The 22,663-nt window shown below is 57.4% G+C and overlaps 1 protein-coding gene across 1 annotated transcript; it reads right to left on the reverse strand.

Annotated features, from left to right (window-relative positions):
• Positions 1-20: 20 nt before the first annotated feature.
• Positions 21-22,558, reverse strand: FAF2 (Fas associated factor family member 2). Its single transcript, XM_056113127.1, has 11 exons — positions 22,441-22,558; positions 12,971-13,039; positions 11,966-12,100; positions 10,411-10,487; positions 7,772-7,910; positions 6,118-6,203; positions 5,906-5,997; positions 5,384-5,561; positions 2,480-2,651; positions 2,251-2,394; positions 21-771 (listed from the first exon to the last, which is right to left on the reverse strand). The coding sequence occupies exons 1-11, from the start codon at positions 22,501-22,503 to the stop codon at positions 589-591; spliced, it is 1,338 nt and encodes a 445-aa protein (XP_055969102.1). The 5' UTR covers positions 22,504-22,558; the 3' UTR covers positions 21-588.
• Between the last annotated feature and the right edge of the window lie 105 nt (positions 22,559-22,663).

The raw sequence follows: 22,663 nt of genomic DNA on the forward strand, positions 1-22,663 counted from the left end.
GAGAAAAAATACACCTACGGTCAGCCTCATTCCTTTGGTCATTTACAAAGCAACCAGAAAAAAAAATAATAAAATAAAAAGGCAAATTCTTCATGAATCGCGCCGGAAGTTCGAGGCCGGGCTCCGCTTGCTGTCTCCTCCCCGCCCGACCCACGCACGCGTGGCTCCGTGGAAGCTGGAGGGGTGTGTCCCGGGGTGGGGTGTCACCCCTGAAATCCTTCGCTTCTCGTTTCCAGAAAAGCCACAACGAACACGCGCCGGTGGGATGCCCCCTCCCGTTCGGAACAACAGCCGAAAGGTGCTGGAAGGTTCTGGAAGGTTCGAGGTGCATCAGCGGCAGGGAAGAGCAGGCAGGCGCGCTCAGGGCTCACCTCTTGCACACGCAGGTGGTGGCTGTGGCAGACAGTTTCCGATCCTTCCTTAGAATGCAGCAGTCTTTTAAAAAAAATATCGTATTATAATAATAATAATAATAGGAATTTCTCTTTCTTTTTTTTGTTTTTAGTTTTTGGTGCTTGTGTGTTGTGTGTGTGTGTATGTTTTCCGTTTCTTGGAGGGACAGGGGCTGGAGGGGCAAGGCAGACAGTGTCATTCGTCTGTGAGGTCCTGAACAAAGAGCACTTCTGTGTGGCTGAGTCCCGCCTCCTGCAGCGTGGGGGGGTTGGGCCACTCCTCCGAGGGGGTGCAGGGCAGCACCCGGCGGGGGAAGTTGGCTTCGATCTGAAACTTCTCGGGGCTTTCTTTCAAGGAAAACAAGAAGTCGTGAATGACCTGCAGACGGCAAAAGAAAGACGGACAAGGGCAGCTGTGAGGGAGAGACCTGCCTGGGACCTGCCACTCCCAATGCAGCACCGAGACCCACCCAAGGGCGGTTTGTGTGCAGAGTTTCATTCTCTCTTTAGCCCGGTTCTAAAGGGACCCCGAGGCCCTGGGCTTCCGGGCCACCTGGGCAGGGCCGTGGTTGGTCCTGTCCCGCCTGGAAACCTCCCAGGGGCCGCACTTAGCAAGAGCAGGGCAGGGCCAATGCCGCTTCCAGCCGGCTGGGTGGGCACCGATGCTCTCCCCCCTGCACAATTTTTCTTTGCTTTTTGGGTCACACCTGGCGATGCACAGGGGTTACTCCTGGCGGTGCTCAGGGGACCCTATGGGATGTTGGGAATCGAACCCGGGTTGGCCGCGTGCAAGGCAAACGCCCTACCCGCTGTGCTCTCTCTCCAGCGCCCCCCCTGCCCCCCCACTTTCACCTCCTGTCTGTATCCCTGAAACCAGGGTGACGCTACACTTGGGTCTGTGACCTGGTGTTGCTGCGTTTGGCAGGCCACAGGTACCGGGTGAGCACTATGTGGACACAATGCCTAGGAAAACCAAGTCTTCGTGGCTGACACCAGCCTGCACTACCTCAACCGGGCCCACAGTATGTCCGATGGGGCCCACGCTACCTCTCACCAGGCCTGCACTACCTCCGTGGCAGGCCTGGTCTATGCTTGGGGATGGCATTCCCACTCTCAATGGGCACAGACAATTTGACTTGGCCACCAATGAATGCCCAAGGTGCCCGCTAGCACTGGAGGGCTGGGACTACATCTAAGCGTGGTGCCAAGCGTGGCCACGACACCCTGAGTCTCTTACTTCCACATGAACAGCTTCGGCCACCAGAGACACATGGACAGCCCTGGGACCCTGGGGGTTGGGGGGGGGGGGGGGAAATCATCAGGTCGGCCCCCACAAGCGCACAGCCTTCTTGGGCCTTGCCGGGAACCATAGCCCCACTGGCTGAGCCCTCTGATCTTGCTGGGGAAGAACCTCGTGCCCCCGTGGGCCCCAAGCCAGAGGAAACCCTAACCAGGGACTGCAGAGGGCGTGAGCGAACGGCCAGGATGGCCCGATCCTTGGGGCCCAGGTGACAGGACAGCGGGTAGGACGTTTGCCGTGCAAGCGGTCAGCCCAGGTTCAATCCCCGCCTCCTAGTCATGGGGGAGGGGAGGGGAGGGGAGGGGAGGGGAGGGTAATGCTCAGGCCAGTTTCTGCGCAGAGCCCAGAACTGAGCAGAGGCCACGATGGGCAAAGCAAACTAGCAGCTGGGACGGGAGGCCGTGCCCGCATCGCCCCCGAACCCATTTCCTGCCTTTCCACTCTCATCACAACATTTCCCCCCCTCAACACACCCCCCTCCCAGGAACCCTGAGATCCCCCCGCCCAAGCTGATGCTGTCGGGGCTCCGACCCCCGCGACAGACAGGCGCCTCCTTACCGTGAGAGACTGTGAGAAGTGGAACCGTCTCTCCACGCGCGAGTCGTTGGGTAATTTGAAAATGATCTTGACGCTTTCGGGGTCGTCGGGGGAGGGCTCGGGGGGCAGGCACTCCAACTTCCGCTCCTTCTCCTCTTGCAAGTCCTACGGAGACACGGGGCCAAGGTGGGGCTGTGTGCCGCGCCCCGGGGGTCCCGGCGGGAAGGGTGGGGGTGGGGGGAACCCTCACCCGCCGCCGCCGCTCCTCTGCCAGCTTCTGCTGCTGCAGCTCCTCCTCCTTCCGCCGCTTGCGTTCTCGTTCCTCCCGCTTCTTGCGCTCCTTCTCCTGGTCGGCCCGCAGCGACGCCAGGTAGGCTTCATCCTGCTGCTGCCGCAGCACCTGGGTCTGGTTCCGCTCTTCCCTGCAGAGCCCGCCGGGGCAAGGGCACACGCACAAGCGCCTTCTTGGTGGGGCAGCCCGGGCCACCAGACTGGGCGCTGTCCCCCACCCTGCCTGTGAGCGATCCCCGCGTCCACTTCCATGTCCCCCTCCACCCCCAGCCCCGTTTGTTTTCTTCAAAACAATGCTTGCGGGAGTAAGTAAGCAAAGTGCTGACCTGGGCAGACAATTAGAGCTCACACCTTTTGGGGGCCCCTAGAGAGTCAGTCAGGGGACAGGGTAAACCTTCACCTCTCAGCTTTTTTTTTAAATTTACTTTTTAGGTCACACCCGGCGATGCTCAGGGGTTACTCCTGGCTCTGAGCTCAGAAATTACTCCTGGTGGTGCTCATACGGGATGCCAGGGATTGAACCCGGGTCGGCCGTGTGCAAAGCAAATGACCTACCCGCTGGGCTATCGCTCTGGCCCTCAAACTTTCTCTTGCCCCTTCAATTCAAACTAACACGCTCCCTTCCCAATTCCAGCCAAGCTGCAGTCTGCAAACCTCACATCGCAGAGGGGTGGCCGGAGACACAGTGCAGTGGGGAGGGTGCAGCCTTGGCCATGGATGACCCGGGTTCGATCCCCGGCATCCCACAGGGTGCCGAGCACCACCAGGAGTGATCCCTGAGCACAGGGCCATGAGTTAGCCAGGTGTGGCCCAAACAAAAACGGGGAAAAAAAAAAGTCAAACACTTTTTCACTCTTCTTCCCAGCTTTAACCTACGGAGGAAACTGAACATTCTGGCCTATTTTCTATGCTTTTTCTCCATACGGTGGTGGCTGGTCCTGAAGGTCTTCGGCTGCCGTAGCCCTGGTCGGGGCGGGGAGGAAAGCTCAACCCGCTCCCCTCCAAGGGACTCCGGGAAGGAACACCCAGGCGCGGGGGCAGAGACTGCACTGTTCTCGTCCGGGATCTGGATTTTATAGTCTCTGAGTCTTGGCCGCTGATGGGATTACACGGTGCCAGGGGGCCAGGTGGTGGGTGTGACCCCCGCCTACTGGAATTTGGAGGATCTGGGTGGAAGATGCTCGACTCCAATTCGAGTAGGCTTGGAGGTCTCGGCCCCGGAACCCGCGTGGCTTTGTCCCTCTGCCAGTACCTTCATGTGTGCGGAGAGTGGTCTCAGCATGGTGGTGGCTGGTCCTGGAGGTCTTCGGCTGCCGTAGCCCTGGTCGGGGCGGGGAGGAAAGCTCAACCCGCTCCCCTCCAAGGAACTCCGGGAAGGAACACCCAGGCGCGGGGGCAGAGACTGGCAGAAGGACAAAGCCACGCGGGTTCCGGGGCCGAGACCTCCAAGCCTACTCGAATTGGAGTCGAGCATCTTCCACCCAGATCCTCCAAATTCCAGTAGGCGGGGGTCACACCCACCACCTGGCCCCCTGGCGCCGTGTAATCCCATCAGCGGCCAAGACACAGAGACTATAAAATCCAGATCCCGGAACCGCGCGGCCGCATTTGCGGCCGCGCAACATCTTATCAGAACTTTTTTTATGACATCTTATTGTCTTATTCCTACTTTGGACAAACTTGCAGGCTATCGAATGTAGCCTGCCCACAGGGCAGAGTCTGGCAAACTCCCCGTGGCCTACCAAATATGCCAAATACCAGTAACAATGATGGGTCTCATTCTCCTAAAGAGCCTTGAATATAATCTCAGGGCTAGGATGAAAGAGACGTTACTGGGGCCTGCTCGAGGCAATTGACGAATAACAGGATGATGAAATGAAATGAAATTTCTCCATACGTGTGTATGCCTTTAGAAAAAAAATTCTTGGGGGGTTATACCCTGCAATGCACAGGGGTTCCTCCTGGCTCTGCACTCAGAAATTACTCCTGGCGGTGCTCAGGGGACCATATGGGGTGCTGGGAATCGAACCCGTGTTGGCTGCGTGCGAGGCAAACACCCTACCCACTGTGCTATCACTCCAGCCCCGCCTCTAGAAAATGTAAAGGAAAGTGCAGGGGAGATGGTTGCAAGGGGGCTGCCACTCGGGCTCTGCATGTGGAAGTACGTGCTTCCCAGCCTCTCTCAAGCACTATCAGCTGTGACACTGAGCGACACTAGGGGTCCCCCTGGGAGACCACAGACAAATACCCCCGCAGCACACCTGTGTACGGTACTACACCCCGACCCCCCTCAAACAGTAAACAGAAAAACTAACTTCTCTGCAGTTTTCCAACTTTTCATACAAGAATGTCAAAACTCTGCTGGGAGAAGTGAGAATCGCTTTTTTCTGCTGCTTTGTGGCTTTTCACACCAGGTTCTAAATGACAGACGAGCTATCCATAGAAGCTTGGGTTGTGCTTTTTTTTGTTCTTTTCTGTTTTTGGGGCCACACTCATCATTGCTCAGGGTTTACACCTGGCTCTGTACTCAGTAACCACTCCTGGTCATGTTTGGGGAAACCTATGGAATGTCAGGGATTGAACCTGGGTTGGTTACATGCAAGGCAAACGCCCTCCCTGCTGGACTATCTCTCCATTCCCTTGTGTCCCTTTTGACCCAATTCTCTGGAATCGGTGAGGGAGCGATCCCGAGGACAGGGCATTAAGAGCCAAAAGACACAGTTCGGGACCGTTCCTCCCATGAGCCAGGGGCCTTTCCAGTGGCCTGACACTGCACAGAAGCTTAGGTTTGGGAGAGCACAGGGTCAGGCCCCTCCCCACACTCAGACGCCAAAAGCCAGCCAGCCAAGGCGGTTCCAGGTACCTCTCCAGGCGCTCGGACACCAGGTACGTCTGGTTGGCGTCCATGATGAACGTCAGCTGGTTGGTGAGGTCATCGGGCTGGATGAGGCCCTCCAGCCGGCCCACAACGGTCATCCTCCGGTCCTTCAGCATGATCATGGCCAGGAACGGATAGGTGTTTTCTCGCAAGGCCTGGGAGACTACGGGGTGCGGGAGAGCAAGTAGGGGTCCATCAGCAGCGGAGGGGGAGGAGGTGCCGGGGGCGTGGCCAGGAGTCACAGAGGGGCGTGGCCAGGACTCCCAGAGGGGCAAGACCAGGACTCCTGGTGGGCGTGGCCAGGACTCCGGAGAGGCGTGGTCACAATACAGGTAGCTGGAAGGGCACTAGGTATGAAGCTTTACCCTGCAGACTCCCAGGCCTCGCTGTGCCCAGGGGTACTATTGGCGGAACTCAGGGATGCCGGGGATCGAACCCGGGTCTCTCTAGTGCCAAGGCAGGCACTCTCTGTCCAGCCCCCTCCAGCTCGCTCTGAAGCTGCCTTACCCCGGTAGCCCTCGGGCTTGTTGGTGGAGCAGGCCCAGAAGAGCATCCTGCTGTTGATGAGGGAGATGACTTCGGGGGCGCAGAGCGTGTTTCTGTGGGGAGGGAGGAACGGGCAGATGAGCAGGGGGGCCTCTGACCTCCCCTGGCCCTGCCGTGCCACGACTCTCCTCCCCTCACCCTGCCAAGCCCCAGCGGGCGACGGCGCCACCTACCGGCAGAACTCGTCCGAGTCCTGGTGGTCGTCCCCGTGCAGGTAGACCAGGAGGAAGCGCAGCTCCCGCTTGGCGTCGTTGAGAGCCTAGGAGAAACAGGACACGCCCGCTGACCGCGGCTGGCCCTGGCCCAGGCCGGCGCCATCCATCAGGCTCAGGGTCCTGACAGCGACGGGTTTGGCCACGTGTTTGCGAACCGAAAGAGAAGCGAGGGAAACGGGGTGAGTGCGCCAACCACCAGGCCGCACTTCCCTGCCCAGTCCCCTCCCACACACAGTTCTCTGCCCCCGAGAACAGGAGAACAGCACAGGTGGGCACCAAGGACCGACCTACAAACCCGGGGAGGAGAGGAGAAGGCCACACCACTCAACGTGGGGCAGGAGGCACCCGGTGTGTGTGTGGGGGGGGGGGGGGGGCGTGGAAAGATCGAGGTGCTTCATGGGTCTGTGCTGATGGCACGTTCCTAGGGGCAGTTTCTCAGTTTCCAAGCCAACCCCCTTCAACTCCATTTCTCCAGCCAGCCCAGCAGGGACAGGCCTGGGGCTCTCCTCCCCTCTCCAGACCTGCTCTAGACCCCATGAGGGAGCGGGGGTTGTGCATGGTGGGAGCAGAGAATGGGACAGCAGGTGTGTGTGGGGTGGGAGGGCCGCAAGAAACAAGAGCAAGTGTGACTGGTTTTCATTTGTCTGTTTGTTCTGGGGCACACCCCGCGATGCTCAGGGCTGACTCCTGGCTCTGCGCACAGGGATCACTCCTGGAGGTGCTTGGGGGACCCTATGGGGATGGAGCCCAGGTCAGCCGTGTGCAAGGAAAGTGCCCTCCCTTCTGTGTCATCACTCGGGCCCCAAGCCAGGCTGTTCTTCCCAAGAAACCCTGGACTGGCTACAGAACGGAGACACACTTTGACTTCTGGTACCCTCAGTGGTCAGTCTAGAACGTTCTCGGGGCTGAGTCGAGATGAAGCTTCCCCCTCTGCCAACTCCTAATTTCCGCACATGCCGCCCCTCTGGGGCTGGGGGGGGCAGGGGGAGAGTGCGCACAGCAAGAGAGGCCTGACCCTCCTCAGATCTGTAAGGGAGGCAGCGAAGCTCACAGCAGGAGGGGCCGGAGCAACAATCCAGGGGGAAGGGTTGTTTGCCTTGCACGGCTAACCTGGGTTCGCTCCCCAGCATCCCATAGGGATTGGGTGAGAATCCCCATGCGGAGTGATCCCTGAGCACAGAGTCAGAAACAATACCTGGGAACCACCGGGTATACCTCCCCCAAAAATAAGACCCCCAAAACTCACAGTAGGCGCTTCCAGCCCACAGAGAGACTGGACGGAACCACTAGACCGTCAGGGGAAAGGGAATCTGCTCTTAGCGGAAACCAAACCAAACCCCCCGCCCCCCCCCCCCCCCCCCCCCACCGACCAAGTACCCAGGCCCAGCAAAATGGCTACTGCAGCATGCAAAGGAGGCGGCAGAATAGTCGGCCACCAGCGGACGGGTCAGAGGGCAGTGATGGGAGAACGTCTTGTCAGGGAGGGGACAGAGGCGGTCATGGGCACTTTTAGGGTACACAGGGCTCTGGGCCCCGTTGCAGGGAGGGACATGGCTTCCTGGCGCTGGCGCTGCAAGGCCAATGGGCAGCCTGCAGGGCGGCTGGCACTGACCTGGCTGTAGGTGCCCTGGTAGAAGACAGGGTGTGCCCGGCCGTATTTCTCTTCGAAAGAGTGCATAAAGGAAACAATGTCCCCAACGGGATCCGTGACCCGGCTGCGAGGGTCTGGCCGTATAAAACGCAGAGCGAACCTGGGGAGGGAGGAATAATGAGCGCGTGAAATCGGCTTCCGGCCAGGGCTGGGGCAGAGCCAGGGGCAGCGAGGGGCATCAGCCCGGGAGTCCACTGGGCGCCCTCACCCCAACCCCCATCCCGCGGTCAGGTGGCTTGTGCCCACAAGTGGGCGATTCCTGTAACATAGCTGGTTCTGGGGGGCTGGTTCCGTGGGGGAACCAGCCCCCACTCAGGGTCCCGAGATCCTCAGGGTGGGGGTGGGAGGGTGGGACAACACGGGCCGGGACACCCAAGAGCCCCCCACTCGGAATGGCCCTGCTCGCAAGCCTGGGCTGGGGGGGATCCACATGTGAGGCAGCAAAGACAAGCTCGTGTGCCCTGTTTCCATCAGTGTGCCAAGGTCTGGGGGACAGGGCGGGCTGACGCTGTCTGTCCGCTCTGGAGGGCATCGTCCCTTCCTGGGTGGGAGGCCAGGACAGCCCAACACGGGGCCAGCGGGGTCTGCTCCCCAGCTGCCCGGCCACCCCAGGCCAGGAGGGCAAAGGGCAGGCCTCCCTGAGTGGATGGGCGGACAGACGGACAGATGGACGGCACCCTCAGCCCAACACAGAGGCATCTCAACAAATACGCCACAACAACGTCACCGGAAACTCCGTGTGGACAAGGACACAGCCACAGACACTCAAGGCCAACCTAAAGAAACGTGGGGTGCGTGGGCAAGGGGTGGGGCAAGACCACAGCTTGGCCTTTTCTTTACATTTGGGGGCCAGACCTGGCGGTGCTCAGGGCTCGGTCCTGGCGGGACTCAGGACCATATGGGAACTGAACCTGGGTTGGCCGGATACAGGACCAACTTTGCCCGTGGTCCTTACCTCCCTAGTCCCCAACTAAGTCCCCTTAAAAGGCTTTCGAGGCCTTCCATGATTACTCTTGTTTAATGTTGGCTTCTGGGCTACGCCTGGTTGTGGGCACGGCTGACTCCTGGCTTTGTGCTCAGGGATCACTCCTGGAATGGCCTGGGGTACCTGAAGGGGTGCCAGCAATGGAACCCGGGTTGGCCACAAGTAATGCAAGAGACATACCCGCTGCCCTCTCTCTCCGGGTCCCTGAGCATTCAGCCCCTTTTGGGTTTCTTGGCGATACTCAGGGGTGACTCTTGGTCCTGTGCTCAGGGATCACTCCTGGCATAGCTCAGGGGACCCCATGGGGGTGCCCGAGATGGAACCCGGGTCAGCTACGTGCAAGGCGAGCACAACTGAGCTATCTCTCCGAGCCCTGAGCGTTCACTGTGAAACCACACAGGGATGGAAAGAGGGCTGGCTGACTGCTCACGAACGAGGAACAGCGAGGGGAGGGCAAGTGTGGGGAGAAGCCCAGATACACGTGGGCCACCTCGGAGAGGGCGGTGGTGAGAAAGGGGGGGATCACCCAGGGAATGCAGGTGCGGGGGACAAAACACGGGGCGGGGGGAAGAAGAACCCACGGGGACAGACTCACTACCGAAAAAAAGTGGTCCTGAAGCCCAAGAGATGGGGGAGCACTAAGGCTTTGATGGGGATGGCTCCACTCAATCTCCGGCTCCACTTAGGACATCATGAGCCCCAACCGGAAGAATGCCAAGTATATTTAAAACGTTTTAGGGGCCAGGGCTGGAGCAATAGCACAGCAGGGAGGGTGTTTGCTTTGCACGTGGCCGACCCGGGTTCGATTCCCAGCACCCCATATGGTCCCCCAAGCACCGCCAGGAGTGATTTCTGAGTGCAGAGCCAGGAGTAACCCCTGTGCATCGCCGGGTGTGACCCAAAAACCAAAAAATAAAAATGTTTCAAGTACTTTTTTTTGGAGGGGGTAGGGGGGTCTAGGGCCACATATGGTGGCGGCCAGGGCTCAGTGTTCAGGGTTCTCTCTGAATGGTGCTCTAAGGTGGTGCCAGGGACAGCTGTGTGCAAGGCAAGCGCCCGATGACTGGCCACTCCCCCACACACAATGAGAGTCTCGCTCAAACATTTCACTTTTATTTTGGTGTTGGGGCCACATCTGGTAGCACTCAGGGATCTCTAGAGGGTGTTGGGGATAGAATTCAGAATCCAGGTCAGCCGCATGCACAGCAAACAGCCTCCCCATGTCCTCTGGCCCCTGAATCATTTTTATCCTGATCTAAAAACGTCCGAGGGACGGGGCTGGAGCGATGGGACAGTGGGCTGGTGGTTTTGCCTTGCATGCAGCCAACCCAGGTTCAGTCACCGGCATCCCATATGGTCCCCCGAGCACTGCCTGAGGTAATTCCTGAGCGCAGAGCCAGGAGTGGCCCCTGAACATCGCCAGGTGTAACCCCAAAAGCAAAAAAAATAAAACAATAAAAATTAAAATGGCAGAGGGCAAGGATTCAGAAGTCTCGAAGGACCACCAGGGTACCCCCACACGGATTAGCACTCTGCTCGCCACACAAGGCCAGGGCGCTCTGGCCAACACCACACCGCCCCCGGCCACCTGTGAGAACAACGCCAGGGCACCTACCGAAATATGTCAAGTATCGTGTAGTAGGTAAACCGGAATGGAAGCATGATCAAATAGTAGCCCCAGCCGAGCAGTCCCTGAAAAAAACAAAAAAACAAAAAACAAACAAACAAAAAAAACCCCCACAATTAGCAGCCACGCCACACTCTCCCCTGACCCGAGGGAGACTCAAGTTCTGGTTTTTGTTTTTTATTATTTGGGGGGGGGGGGGGGGCTGGGGGGAGTGAAAGGGAATTCACACCCAGCGATGCTCAGAGCTTACTCCTAGCCCTGCACTCAGAAATTACCACTGATGCTCAGTGGAATCTATGGGACTCCGGGGATCGAATCCGGGTCAGCCACGTGCAAGGCCAACGCCCTCCCCGCTGGATGCCAGCCCCAGGTTCCATCGTTTTAGTCTCATCCACCCCTTCCTTGGCCAGCTGCTGTCTGTGTCCTTTCCCTGGCTACCTCGCCCTTCGGAGCCACTGACAGCAGCTCTAGAACCTCCCGCCTCCTCTCACCCCACTGTACTTCCTGATGACATAGTTGCCGCATTCCATCTGCTTCCAGGGGCCAAAGAGAAAGTAAAGTACGGGGAGGGGGTGTTAAAGTGCTTGCCTTGGGGCCCGAGCGACAGTCTAATGGGTAGAGTGCTTGCCTCACACACGGCCAACCTGGGTTCGATTCCTGGCATCCCATATGGTCCCCCAAGCACCACCAGAAGTAATTCCTGAGAGCAGAGCCAGGAGTTAACTGCAGAGCATCGCTAGGTATGGCCCCCAAACCAAAATAAATATAAAGCAAACAAACAAATTTATTAAATAAAGTGCTTTCCTTGCACGCGGCCAACCTGGATACCATCCCTGGCACCACACAGGGTCCCCCAAGCCCACCAGGAGGGATCCCTGAGCGCAGTGCCAGGAGTCAGCCCTCAGTACCGCCTGGCGTGGCCCCAAAACAAAACCAACGAAGCAAACAACAACAAAAAAATAAGAGTAGCCTCTCATGAACTCCAAGGAAGCCCCAAAGGAACGCAGTAAACAGACACACCCCCTGGGTCTGCCTAGCAGGAGACCAAATCAAACGAGGGGTACACAATTTGGGGACCTGTAAAGAAAATCCATGGTGGGGCTGGAGCAATAGCACAGCGGGGAGGGCATTTGCCTTGCACACGGCCGACCCAGGTTCGATTTCCAGCATCCCATAGGGTCCCCTGAGCACCGCCAGGGGTAATTCCTGAATGCAGAGTCAGGAGGAGCCCCTGTGCATCGCCAGGTGTGACCCCAAAAAGCAGAAAAAAAAAAGAAAATCTACGGTGTTCCCCATAACCAATCCAAAGAGAACTCCCTGCAGTTGTTAAGGTTCAGGGGAGCCTCTGGGGCGCAGCGGGGACTGGACCCAGGATGACCACAAGCAAGGCTAAGCACTTGATCCACTGGGCTATGGCTCCGCCCACTCCAGGCCTTCCGGAATCCAGGGGGAAAGTTGGGGCCGACCAATCCCTCTTGGAGCCACGCGCAACTGCAGGGAGGGAGGTCTGGGCTCGCGGAGTCCCCGGCGGGGAAGCACTCACCCGCGGCTGCGGTCTGGAGACCACGTAGCTGTAGATCCTGTGGTCGGCCGTGTTGACCTGCAGTGGCCGAGCTGGTGGGGGGTTGAACACGCTCGGGACGCCCTCCTGCTCATTCAGTCGGTCCTGCACAGCAGCCTGCGAATGAAGGAGCCAGGGTCGGGGCTGAAGCTGGAGCACAGCGGGCAGGGCGTTGGCCTTGCACGCGCCCGACCCGAGTTCGATCCCGGCATCCCGGAGGGTCCCACCCCACCATCGCCAGGAGTGGTCCTTGAGCGCAGAGCCAGGAGGAACCCCTGTGCATCGCCGGGTGTGACCCAAAAAGCAAATTAATTAATTAAATTAAAAATAAACAGGGGAAAAAAATAAAATAAAAAGGGGGGAGCAATGTAGAGCAGGAAGACACATGTTTTGTATGCAGCTCACCCCAGTTCAATCCCCGGCACCCCAGATCCCTGAGCACCGCCAGATGCAGCTCAAAACCCAAGCCAAACAAAAAAGGGCAACGAGAGGCTGAAAAGAACTTGCCTGGCACATGGCTGGCCCGGATTCGAGCCCTGGCACCCCCCGAAGGTCCCTAAATGCCCCACTAGGAGTAATCCCTGAACAGAGCCATGAGTAAGTCCCTGAGCACTGCTGGGTGTCCCCAAAATCAAAGAAAGAAAAAATACTTTTTTTTTTTGCTTTTTGGGTCATACCAGATGATACCCAGGGGTCATTCCTGACTCTGCACTCAGGAATTACTTGTGGTGGTGCTCAGGGGACCCAAGGGGTGCTGAGGAGCGAACCTGAGTTGGCTGTGTACAAGGCAAACACCCTCCCGCTGTACCATCTCTCCATTCCAGAAAAAAGCATCATTTTGCCAAAGGTCACTGAGGGAAACAAAAGGGTCCCAGGGGGAGAGGCTCAATCACCCTCTTCCTGTGGTCTTACACACAGTGCTCACAACTGCCTCCCTCCCCTCCCTTTACCAAAGTAAGGTAAATGTGACGCTAGGGCTGACGGTACCTCAATGTTCCAGTTATGTTGTTCCAAGGTATGGCGACACTGATCCATCGACTCGATGCCCGTCAGGTCCTGAAAGGAGGAGAAACATCAAATACATTAAAGAAAAAGCAATTTTTCCGTGGGAGGGAAAAAATACATCTTTTTTGAAGGGTTTTAGGAACCCCAGCCAAAAACGGCGATCAGGGGATGGTTTGGAGTCCTTGGGGACCCAATTACAGGCCGGGATCAAACCTGGGCTTCTCGCAGGCAAAGCCTGAACCCAGCTGACAGAGCTTGTTCCCGGCCCCCATTCCTGTTCTAATACTCAAGATAGAGAGACTAGGGGCCGGAAAGACAGCACAGTGAGTAAGGCATTTGCCTTGCCTGCAGCTGACCCAGGTCCGATCCCCGGCACATTAAGACTGTTCTCTGAGTCTGCCAGGAGTGATCCCTGAGCACTGAGCTAGGAGTCCTGAGAACTGCTGGGTGAGACTCAAGGGCCCAGAGAATAGAGTTTTTTTTTAAAAAAACAAAAAACTGGAAATCAAAAAGTTCTTCATTAAGAACTGGAGTGTTCATAGTGCTGGAGCGATAGTACAGCAGGTAGGGTGTTTGCCTTGCATGCAGCCGACTTGGGTTCAATCCCCAGCATCCCACAGGGTCCCCCTAGCACTGACGGGAGTAATTCCTGAGTGCAGAGCCAGGAGTAACCTTTGAGCATTGCTGGGTGTGACCCAAAAAGAAAAAAACAAAACAAAAACTGGAGGGTTCAGCGTGAGGCCTCGGACAGTCCAGACCAGGAGACCCTAACTGGCACAGGCCTGACAAGTTTGAGTTTTGTCCTTTCGTTTTGGGGCCTTACCCGATGGTGTTCCATGCTTCCTCCCGGCTCTGTGGTCAGGGATCACTCTAGGTGGGGTTTGGCGGGCTCCGGGGGGGGGGGGGGGGGTGCTGGGGATTGAACTCAAGTCGGACGCATGCCCAGCAAGGACCTTCCCTGCCGGCTGCCCGTTTCCAGGAATAACTACTGCCTTTGGCTGAGAGGCCCTGGTCTCCTTCCCGTGACCCAGCAGTGCCTACAGGGGCCGGGGAAGTCCGGGCTTTCGCCTCCCCTGGCCAGATATCCTGGAGGCCCGAGGCCGAGTTCAAAGGACGCCGTGGGAGCCTGGGATCCATCTGGTCCCCTAAGCTAGGAGGCAGAAGTAGCAAGAGTGGACTCGAACAATGGCAATGCTGGGGACAGAGGCCAGAGCGCTTTTCACGCACATGGCTGAACAGGGTTTCATCCCCAGCATGGTGTCCTGAGCCCGTCAGGAGTAATTACTGAGTGCTACCGGATGTGGCCCCAACCTCCCCCAGCCCCAAGAAAAGGAGAACGTAAGCTTTGTACAGATAAGGCCCAGGGCTCAATTCTCAGCACAGCACATCCTCACCAAAAAGGAACTGGACAGTACTTGCCTCTACCCGGAGTCTGAATGATCACTCTGTTTGGGGGTTTGCGGACCACACCTAGGGGGTGCTCAGGGGTCACATCTGGTAGGGATTGGGGGATTCTCCAGGGTGCTGGGGACTGAACCCAGGCCAACCACGTGGAAGGCCAGTGATCATTCTGTATTTAAACAATAAAAATGGGGGACCAGAGAGAGACTGCAGTGGGCAGGGCACGTGCTGAGGATCGTGTAAAAGTCAGTGCTTCTAAAAGGAGAGAGAGAACAAAAGGGAATGCCCTGCCACAGAGGCAGGGTGGGATGGAGGGGAGAGGGGTGGGAGGGATATTATCCATGGTGGTGGAAAATGGGCACTGGTGGAGGGATGGGTATTTGATCATTGTATAATCGAAACCCAAGCACAAAAAATTGTAAATCTACAGCTGGAGCGATAGCACAGCGGGTAGGGCGTCTGCCTTGCACGCAGCCAACATGGCCGACCCGAGTTCGATTCCTCCGCCCCTCTCGGAGAGCCCAGCAAGCTACCGAGAGTATTCGATATGCCAGACACAGTAACAACAAAGTCTCCAATGGAGACATTACTGGGCCCGCTCGAGCAAATCGACGATCAACGGGAGGGCCTTTACTTTACTTTACTTTACAACTGTACCTCATGGTGTTTCACTAATAAAAATTAAAAAAAAAAAAAAGTCAGTGCTTCTTCCAAGTTGCAGTAAGAGTCCAAATCAAAAAGAAAACTGATTTCTTGGCACTGGAGAGATACTACAGGGCTTCGGATTCTGCCCTGGTGCAGCCCACGTGGGTTCGACCCCCAGCATTGCGCAGGGGTCCCTGAGTGCTCTCTGAGCACAAAGTCAGGAGTAAGCCCTGAGCACTGCCAGAGATGGCTCCCAAGCCAAAATAAACCCATAAAAACACCTCTATCAACTGTGATAACCGAGTTCTCAGAGGAAAGCCCCTAGAGACACTTCCATACATCTCAAGGACACAGCAGGATGTTTCAAATCCACATTTTCCCGATTAAATGCAAGGCTGCTTGTCCGCAGGACAAATACACAGAATTTTCTAGTAGTTCAGGATGTCAGGCAGGAGCTGAGAATCTGCTGACTCTGCCTTTTTGTTGCTGTTGCTGTTGTTTTGGGGCCACCCTTGGCAGTGCTCAGGGCTTCCTACTGGCAGGACTCGGGAGACCCAATGGGATGCCGGGGATCGAACCCGGGTCAGCTGTGTGCCAGGCAAGTTCCTACCCTGCTGTACTATCACTCCTGCCCCTTTTGACATGGACTGATTTACTTCTAAGCAGGACTAGACATACACAGCCCTTTCAGAATGGATTCTCGGGGCCAAGGCAATAGTCCAGGGCGGGGGGAATTTGCCTTCCATGTGGCAGACCGAAATTCAATTCCTGGCATCCCACAGGGTCTCCCAAGCACCACCAGGAATGATCCCTGAAAGCAGAACCAGGAGTAACCCCTGAGCATCACTAGGTGTGGTCCAAAAACCAACGAAAAAGTTATATTCAACTTAAGGGAAATCGATTCCAGACACACACACACACACACACACACACACACACACACACATATACACACACAGCAAAGGCTGGGACCCTTTGTTTTGGGGGGAACTTCTCACCAAAGCTTGCCTTGCCTGTGCCCCATCCATGTTCAATCCCCTTTACTCCACAGGGTCCCCCAGCCCCAGCAGGCGCAATTCAGAGCACAGAGCCAGCTGTCAGCCCTGAGCACCACCAAGTGTGACCCCCAAAACAAAAATCAAAAAGTAGGCTGAGGATGTGATAGTATCTGTCCCAAGAAATGCCACAGGGACAACCACCCTTTCAACACCATTGCCATTAGGGAACGGCCCGTGGAAACCAAGCAACACCCAGCCAGACGCGGGCCATGACAAACATCAGCGAGGACGGCAGAGGCGGCGGCCGGAAGCTCCACCAACAAGGCAGGCGTGGAGAACCAGAAGAACCAGAAAACTGGCAAAGCCTTTTGGCGATTTCTCACCAGGCTGGCAATACACCCGCAAAGCTCAATACCCAGGGGACCCAGAGGAATGGAGACAGCGTCACACAGAGCAGGAGCCACCGGCAAAGCACTCAGAGAACTGCGTGCTGGGGGGCAGTCAACAGGGGCAAGGGCTCTCGACAGCCACCAAGGAAAAACGGCTAAAGCAAAGATGGCTTCGCGTCCACAGAACATTATTCAGCAATTAAAAAAGGGAACCAACAGGGCCAGAGGGGTGACAGCGGGGAGGGCGCTTGTCTTGTGCGCAGCCAACCCAGGTTCGATCCCCAGCATCCCGTGGGGTTCCCTGAGCACTGGCAGGAGGGATTCCTGTGCGCAGAGTCAGGAGCAAGCCTCGAGCATCAAAACCCTACAGTGGGGAGAGTGTTTGCCTTGCCAAAGCGACAAACCCAGGTGAGATGCCCCACATCCCATAGGGTCCCCTGGAAGCACTGCCCAGATCACTTCCAGGAGAGGTCCCTGAGTGCGGGGCCAGGAGTAAGTCCTAAGCACTGCCAGGTGTGGGCCCCAAACCAAAAGAACACCCCGGGCTGTGAGGGGTGTGGGTGTATTGTATACATGTTGCCCAAGACAGGCAAATCAGGAGAGTGAATCACCAGTCACTGGGGATTAGCAAAAGATGTGGGTAGTTACTGTTGAGTCTGGGTCCTTTCTGAGATGATAAGCATGTTCTGGAAGGAATCAGGTGGTGGCTGTAAGAGTCTGTACATAGACCTGAACCCTCTGAGGCGAATACTTGGGAAGGGCAATGTCATTGCTACAAGACATTTCTTTTGTATCACCGCTTCACTGCAGAGCCAGAATTTTATCAACAACAGTTCTGCTTCTAAGAGTTCAAGCAGGAGCCAAGAGATAGCCCAGCCAGAAGGGTGTCTGCCTTGCATGCAGCCAACCCAGGTTCGATCCCCGGCACGCCAGAGAATCCTAAACCCCTGCAGGTGGAACCCTTGGGCACAGAGTCAGGAGCGTGGCCTGAGCACAGCTGGTGTGACCCCAAAACCATACAGCAGCTGTTGGCAGTGACTTAAAACTCAAGGCTCGGGGGGGGCCTCGAAACGGTTCGACGGGTCAAAACAAACCACTGATGTCCAGTGCTTCCAACACACACCAGGGTGCCGTGGCAGTGCCATTTCCTGGGCGCCATGTGTGACAACCACCCTCGCAAGCAGGTGGGTTGGGCCCACTGAACCCCTCAACTAGTGCACAAGCAACACACCACCACCTCCAGAGACGGAGGGAAAGCCGCCAAACAGCAGGGAGGGAGCAGGCACTTGCACGTGGCTGACCCAGGTTCGGTCCCCGGCATTCCATAGGGTCCCCTGAGCATCACCAGGAGTGTCCCAAAACAAAGAAACAAAGTGAAAACCCCAAATGAAAAGAATTTTTTTAAATTAATAAAAAAATACCCAAACGACCAGCACCACCACACCGAGACAGAAAATTCCACAATTTCTTTCCCTTCGTCAGATGTACTGAAACAGAGAAACAGAAAAAAAGATGCCACCTGAAGAAGAGCTGGAGTGATAGTACAGGGGGGAGGGCGGCTGCCTTGCATCTGGCTCACCTGGGTTCGATCCCTGGCATCCCATAGGGTCACCCAGGCACCACTAGGAGCAATTCCTGGGTGCAGAGGCAGGAGTAATCCCTGAGCATCACTGGGTGTGACTCAATAAGCCAAAAAAAAAACAGAGAGAAAAAACTGCAACCCGAGGCAGCCTGGCACAGCCTTATGTAGGAGAGGAGTGTCCCAAGCACACACAGCAGACCCAGGTTCAATCCCAGGCACCACACAGGGTCCCCCGGATGCTCTAGGAGTGATCCCGAGTGCAGAGCCAGGAGGAAGCCCCGAGCACTGCCGGGTGCTGCCCCCAGACCAAATCTACACACCCGACACGTACCAGAAAGTCTCTTAAGAGAGGTCGGTGGGCTGGAGAGATAGCACAGTGGGTAGGGCATTTGCCTTGCACGCGGCTGACCCAGGTTCGATTCCCAGCATCCCATATGATCCCCTGAACACCTGAGTGCAGAGCCAGGAGTAATCCCTGTGCATCGCCAGGTGTGACCCAAAAAGGAAAAAAAAAGGAGAGAGATCAGAGCCACAGCGCAGGGGGGAGGGCGCTAGCCTTGCATGCATGCAGCTGGGGTTTGATCCCCCACATCCCACAGGATTCCCCGAGCCAAGCTGGGTGTGGCAAAAAATCCAAGCACTGGCCACGCACACCAGCCAACACAGACATCCTCCTCCTGAGCCCCCAGGGGTGATCCCTGAGCATGGAGCCAAGAGCAAGCCCTGAGCACCACGAGGTGTATGGCCCGACACCATTCCTTCCTGCCCCCCTAAAAAGGCCGAGGAAGCAAAGGGCCTGAGCTCATTCTGTCTGTTGAGGAGTGTCCTCCGCCTCCATACATTCTATCCCCAGTAGAGCTGGACGGGACTGCCCCCCAAGCGCTAAAATAGTCATAATGACGACAATGATGGTAATGCAGCAGCCTTAAACCAGTGAAAACCCCAAATGAAAAGAAATTTCAGCAGCCACACACTCCAGAGGGTCCCAAATCAAAGCAGAAAGAAGGGGCTAGAGAGAGAGCACAGTGGGTAGGGCGTTTGCTTCGCACGCGGCCGACCCGGGTTCAATTCCCAGCATCCCATATGGTCTCCCCTGAGCACCGCCAGGAGAAACTCCTGAATGCTGAGCCAGGAGTAACCCCTGTGCATCGCCAGGTGTGACCCAAAAAGCAAAAAAAAAAAAAAAAAAGGCAAAAAGAAGAACCCGGATAAAAATCTTCATCGCCACTAGCCCTGCGCATGCGCGCTGCCTGATAAGCAAGAGTCGGAGCCAGGCATGTGCGCGACGCAGAAGAAATCTGCGATTCCGTTGATCTTCCCGGGGCTCAGGTCAGCACGCCGGGACGCAACATGCCCATGGCCGCGCTGGGGCCCCGGTCTAGCCCTCACTCGGGCTGGGCTCGGGGCCATGCGGAAACACCCGAGTCGCGTCACCCCCCCACCCCCCCGTGACGCAGCCATGGGCGGAGGCTCACGTCCACAGCAGGTTCGAGAACTGTCTCCCCATGGGCCCTGCCACTGCTGGGGGGCTGACTCCTGCCCAGACAGGACCCCGCTGCCTGCCAAGGCACCACATGTGGAAACCACAAGGAAATCCAGCGACAAAAATATCGGGTCCTTGGGCGTCTGTTAGAGGGACCCAGACAGGGTGCTCACGGCTTATGTGATCCCCTGGGTTGGCTCAGAGCTCAGGGATCACTCCTGGCAGGCTCAGGGGACCCTGTGGGGTGCTGGGAAAGTGTGCAGGGCAAGCGCCTGGGTCGCAGGCCTGTCACTGACCCTGGGTTTCTGACCCCCCCCCCCCCACTGGCCACCAGACTAGCTGATCACCTTGACGTCCTGCCTGAACAGATGTTTCTTCATCAGGGAGGGGGCTGGCTTACAAGCAGCGGACCAGGGTTTGACTCTGACATTCCACAGGCTCCCAAAACACCCCACCAGGAGGGAGCCCAGAGCACAGAAACAGGAGTAAACTCTTAAGCTCCTATGCAAAAATCCCATATGGCCGGAGCCATAGTCCGATGGGGAGGACGCCTGCCTGGAAAGGTGGCTGACCCGGGTTCGATCCCCAGCACCCTACAGGGTTCCCCTTAAGCCCATCTAGAGTGAGCCCTGAGCACAGAGCCAAGAGTCAGCTATAAACGCCTATGCATGGAGACACAGCAAAAATCCCTGGGTGCTAAGGTCGAAATGTGGTACTTCGACCAAACCAATCAATGAGTCATTCAGTCTTAGCCACAGTCAATCGAGGGGTCCACTTTGTCCCCCCATCAGTTCTCTTGTCTTGTCCTAAAGCTGCTCGACCACCTGGGACTCGACCCCTGAAGCACGGGAAAAGGAGGAATGGGGTCCTGGAGTCACACACAACTCAGAAATGATGGTTCCTCAAAATCTGGACACCTTTTGGGCCTCAGGGGTTCCGATTCCAACGGGCTGGTTCATCAAATGGGCCAAGAACTGTGCGCACGGGCTGAGTGCGGGCTTTGCGGTAGGAGACCCCAGCTCGGTCCCCAGCATCAGTGACCCTTGAGCACCACCAGGCGTGTCCCCTCCACCATCCCTCCCCCTGCAAAAAAACCAACAACAAAAAGTCACCCAAACTCCCAATGCAAGCCAACTACTACTAATGATGGCATTTTTCCAAACTCCACTTCAAAGAAACGGTCAGGGCGATAGGTCAAAGGGCCAGAAGCTCAGGCATTGCCAAGTGGGACGCTTCAATGTGAATCCCGGCACCACATGGTTCCCTGAGCCACTCTTGGAGCCCCAAGTCGGAGTAATCCCAAGCACTACCCCGTGTGGCCCCCAAAACTGAAGTAACAATAACGAGAGCTGGAGAGATCAGACACATTTACAGGGGTTACAGCACTTGCCCGTAAACACAGCCAGACTGGCTCAGGCCCTGGCACCCCATGGCATCTCCTGAACCCGAACCAGGCGGGATCCCTGAGTGCACAGCTAGGAGGAAGTCCTGAGCAGAACTTGGGGTGGCCCCCAAATACTGGAAACAAAGAAATCTGGCCATACTGGGGCCGGAGCCACACTACAGCGGGCGGTCATCTGCCTCTCACTTGGGTTTGATCCCTGGCATCCCAGAGGGTCCCCCAAGCCCCACCAGGAGTGATCCCCGAACATCAACTTGTGACCACACCCCCCAACATGTACGTACACACACACAGACAGAGAAATCTGACCAGTCATTTGGTTACTACCATTTGGTTACTTTCTGTGCTGGGGCTCCAACTCTGGGCGGACTCCCTGCTCAAACAGGGATTCTGACAAAACCCACCGGGCTGTCATAGTTCACCTGGCTATTGTGTGCCTGTGTGTTTTCCTTACGGCATCCTACACCTTCCAGAAAGGGGCCTAGGATTTATACAGTGGAGCTGAGAATGGAACTCAGGGGTCTGAGGGAAATCAGTCAAAGCGGGCAGTGGGGTGCGGGGCCACTGAACCCAATCCCCCGCACCCGATCCTGGACAGGCCACACTACCCACCCCGCCCTCAAAAAAAAAAAACTGTCTGCAAAGCAATTGGGTTGGGTGAGCTGGGTGATGTGAGTGAATGAACACTGCATCCGGTTTCAGATCAGCAAATAGTGGGGTCGCCAGCGTGCACAGACCACGGGGGGCAGGAAAAGAGCCGATGGGGCTCCCCAAAAATACCCAAAAGCTCCTTTGATTCTCCCCTCCCCCCACGGCCCCCTGCGACTTGGGGGCTGAAGGGGGGCGGGGCCCTGGGGAGACAGTCACTTGTGCGCTAGTATTTGTAGGAAATCGGGCGCCGGGCTGATTTCCAACTGGGTGGGGGTGTTGAGGGCGGGGAGGGGGGGTCTTCTCAAACAGACGCTAAATGCTTGAAGCCCAAAAGCTCCCCCTTAGGAAAATGAAAAGTGGGGCGGCCTCCTCCGAGAGGGTGAGGGGTGCTCGGCTCCTCGGAACCAGCCCCATCACTCGGCACCGATGCCACCTAGAGCGTGGCCAGGATGGTCGAGGTAGTAGTGGTGGGTGATAGTGGTAGTGGGTGGGTGGAGAGGGACCCCCTTTGCTGCTGGGGAGGGGGAGAGACAATGAGGCCGGTCCCCTCCCCGCCCCCCTCCCCTGCGCCCCGACGACCCCCGGCGGCCGTCGCAAACGTTGGTGGCGGCAGCGGACCGGGACGACGAAGCCAGCCGGACTCCGAGGCGGGGATGGAGCAGGTGGCGGGGGTCGGGGGGGCTGCAGAGTCCGCGAGGGAGGCGGCGGCCGGGGCGGGGGACGCGGCTGCCGGGCCGGAGGGGTGAGGGGGGGGCCCCGGCGGGGCAGTTGGCGTCTGGGGGGGAGGGGGCCGCCCGCTGGCCGGAGCCGGCCCCGCTGGCCGGCCGAGTTCGGGGCTCCTCCAAGGGGCCCCCGGCTCCTGCCCGCGGCGGCCTCCGCTGCACCGACGAGTCGCTGCTACCTGAAACTGCAGCAGCTTCTCGGTCTGCTCCTGGGTGAGATCCCGCTCCTCAGGCGCCGCCATTTTGCCGCCGCCTCTACGCCTCTGACCCGTCCGCACCGTCACCCGCCGGAAGTGACCTCGGAACACCGCCACTTCCGGTCCCGAACGGCCGCCCCTTTCCTCGGGCGCCACGGCTCCTGCGCGCGCTGGCCCCGCCCAGGAAGGGCAGACGCGGGTGTGT

The sequence above is a fragment of the Sorex fumeus genome, unplaced genomic scaffold, assembly GCF_029834395.1.
Source record: "Sorex fumeus unplaced genomic scaffold, SorFum_2.1 ptg000019l, whole genome shotgun sequence".
In the NCBI taxonomy this organism is placed as follows: domain Eukaryota; kingdom Metazoa; phylum Chordata; class Mammalia; order Eulipotyphla; family Soricidae; genus Sorex; species Sorex fumeus.

What these genes read in the sequence shown, in the direction of transcription:
- FAF2 (XM_056113127.1), bottom strand. Translation starts at nt 22,503, where the DNA reads ATGGCGGCGCCTGAGGAGCGGGATCTCACCCAGGAGCAGACCGAGAAG. An exon ending in AGAAGCTGCTGCAGTTTCAG is followed by an intron (nt 13,040 to 22,440) that starts GTAGCAGCGACT and finishes TCCTCCTTTCAG; the next exon opens with GACCTGACGGGCATCGAGTC. An exon ending in GACTCGGACGAGTTCTGCCG is followed by an intron (nt 5,998 to 6,117) that starts GTAGGTGGCGCC and finishes CCCTCCCCACAG; the next exon opens with AAACACGCTCTGCGCCCCCG.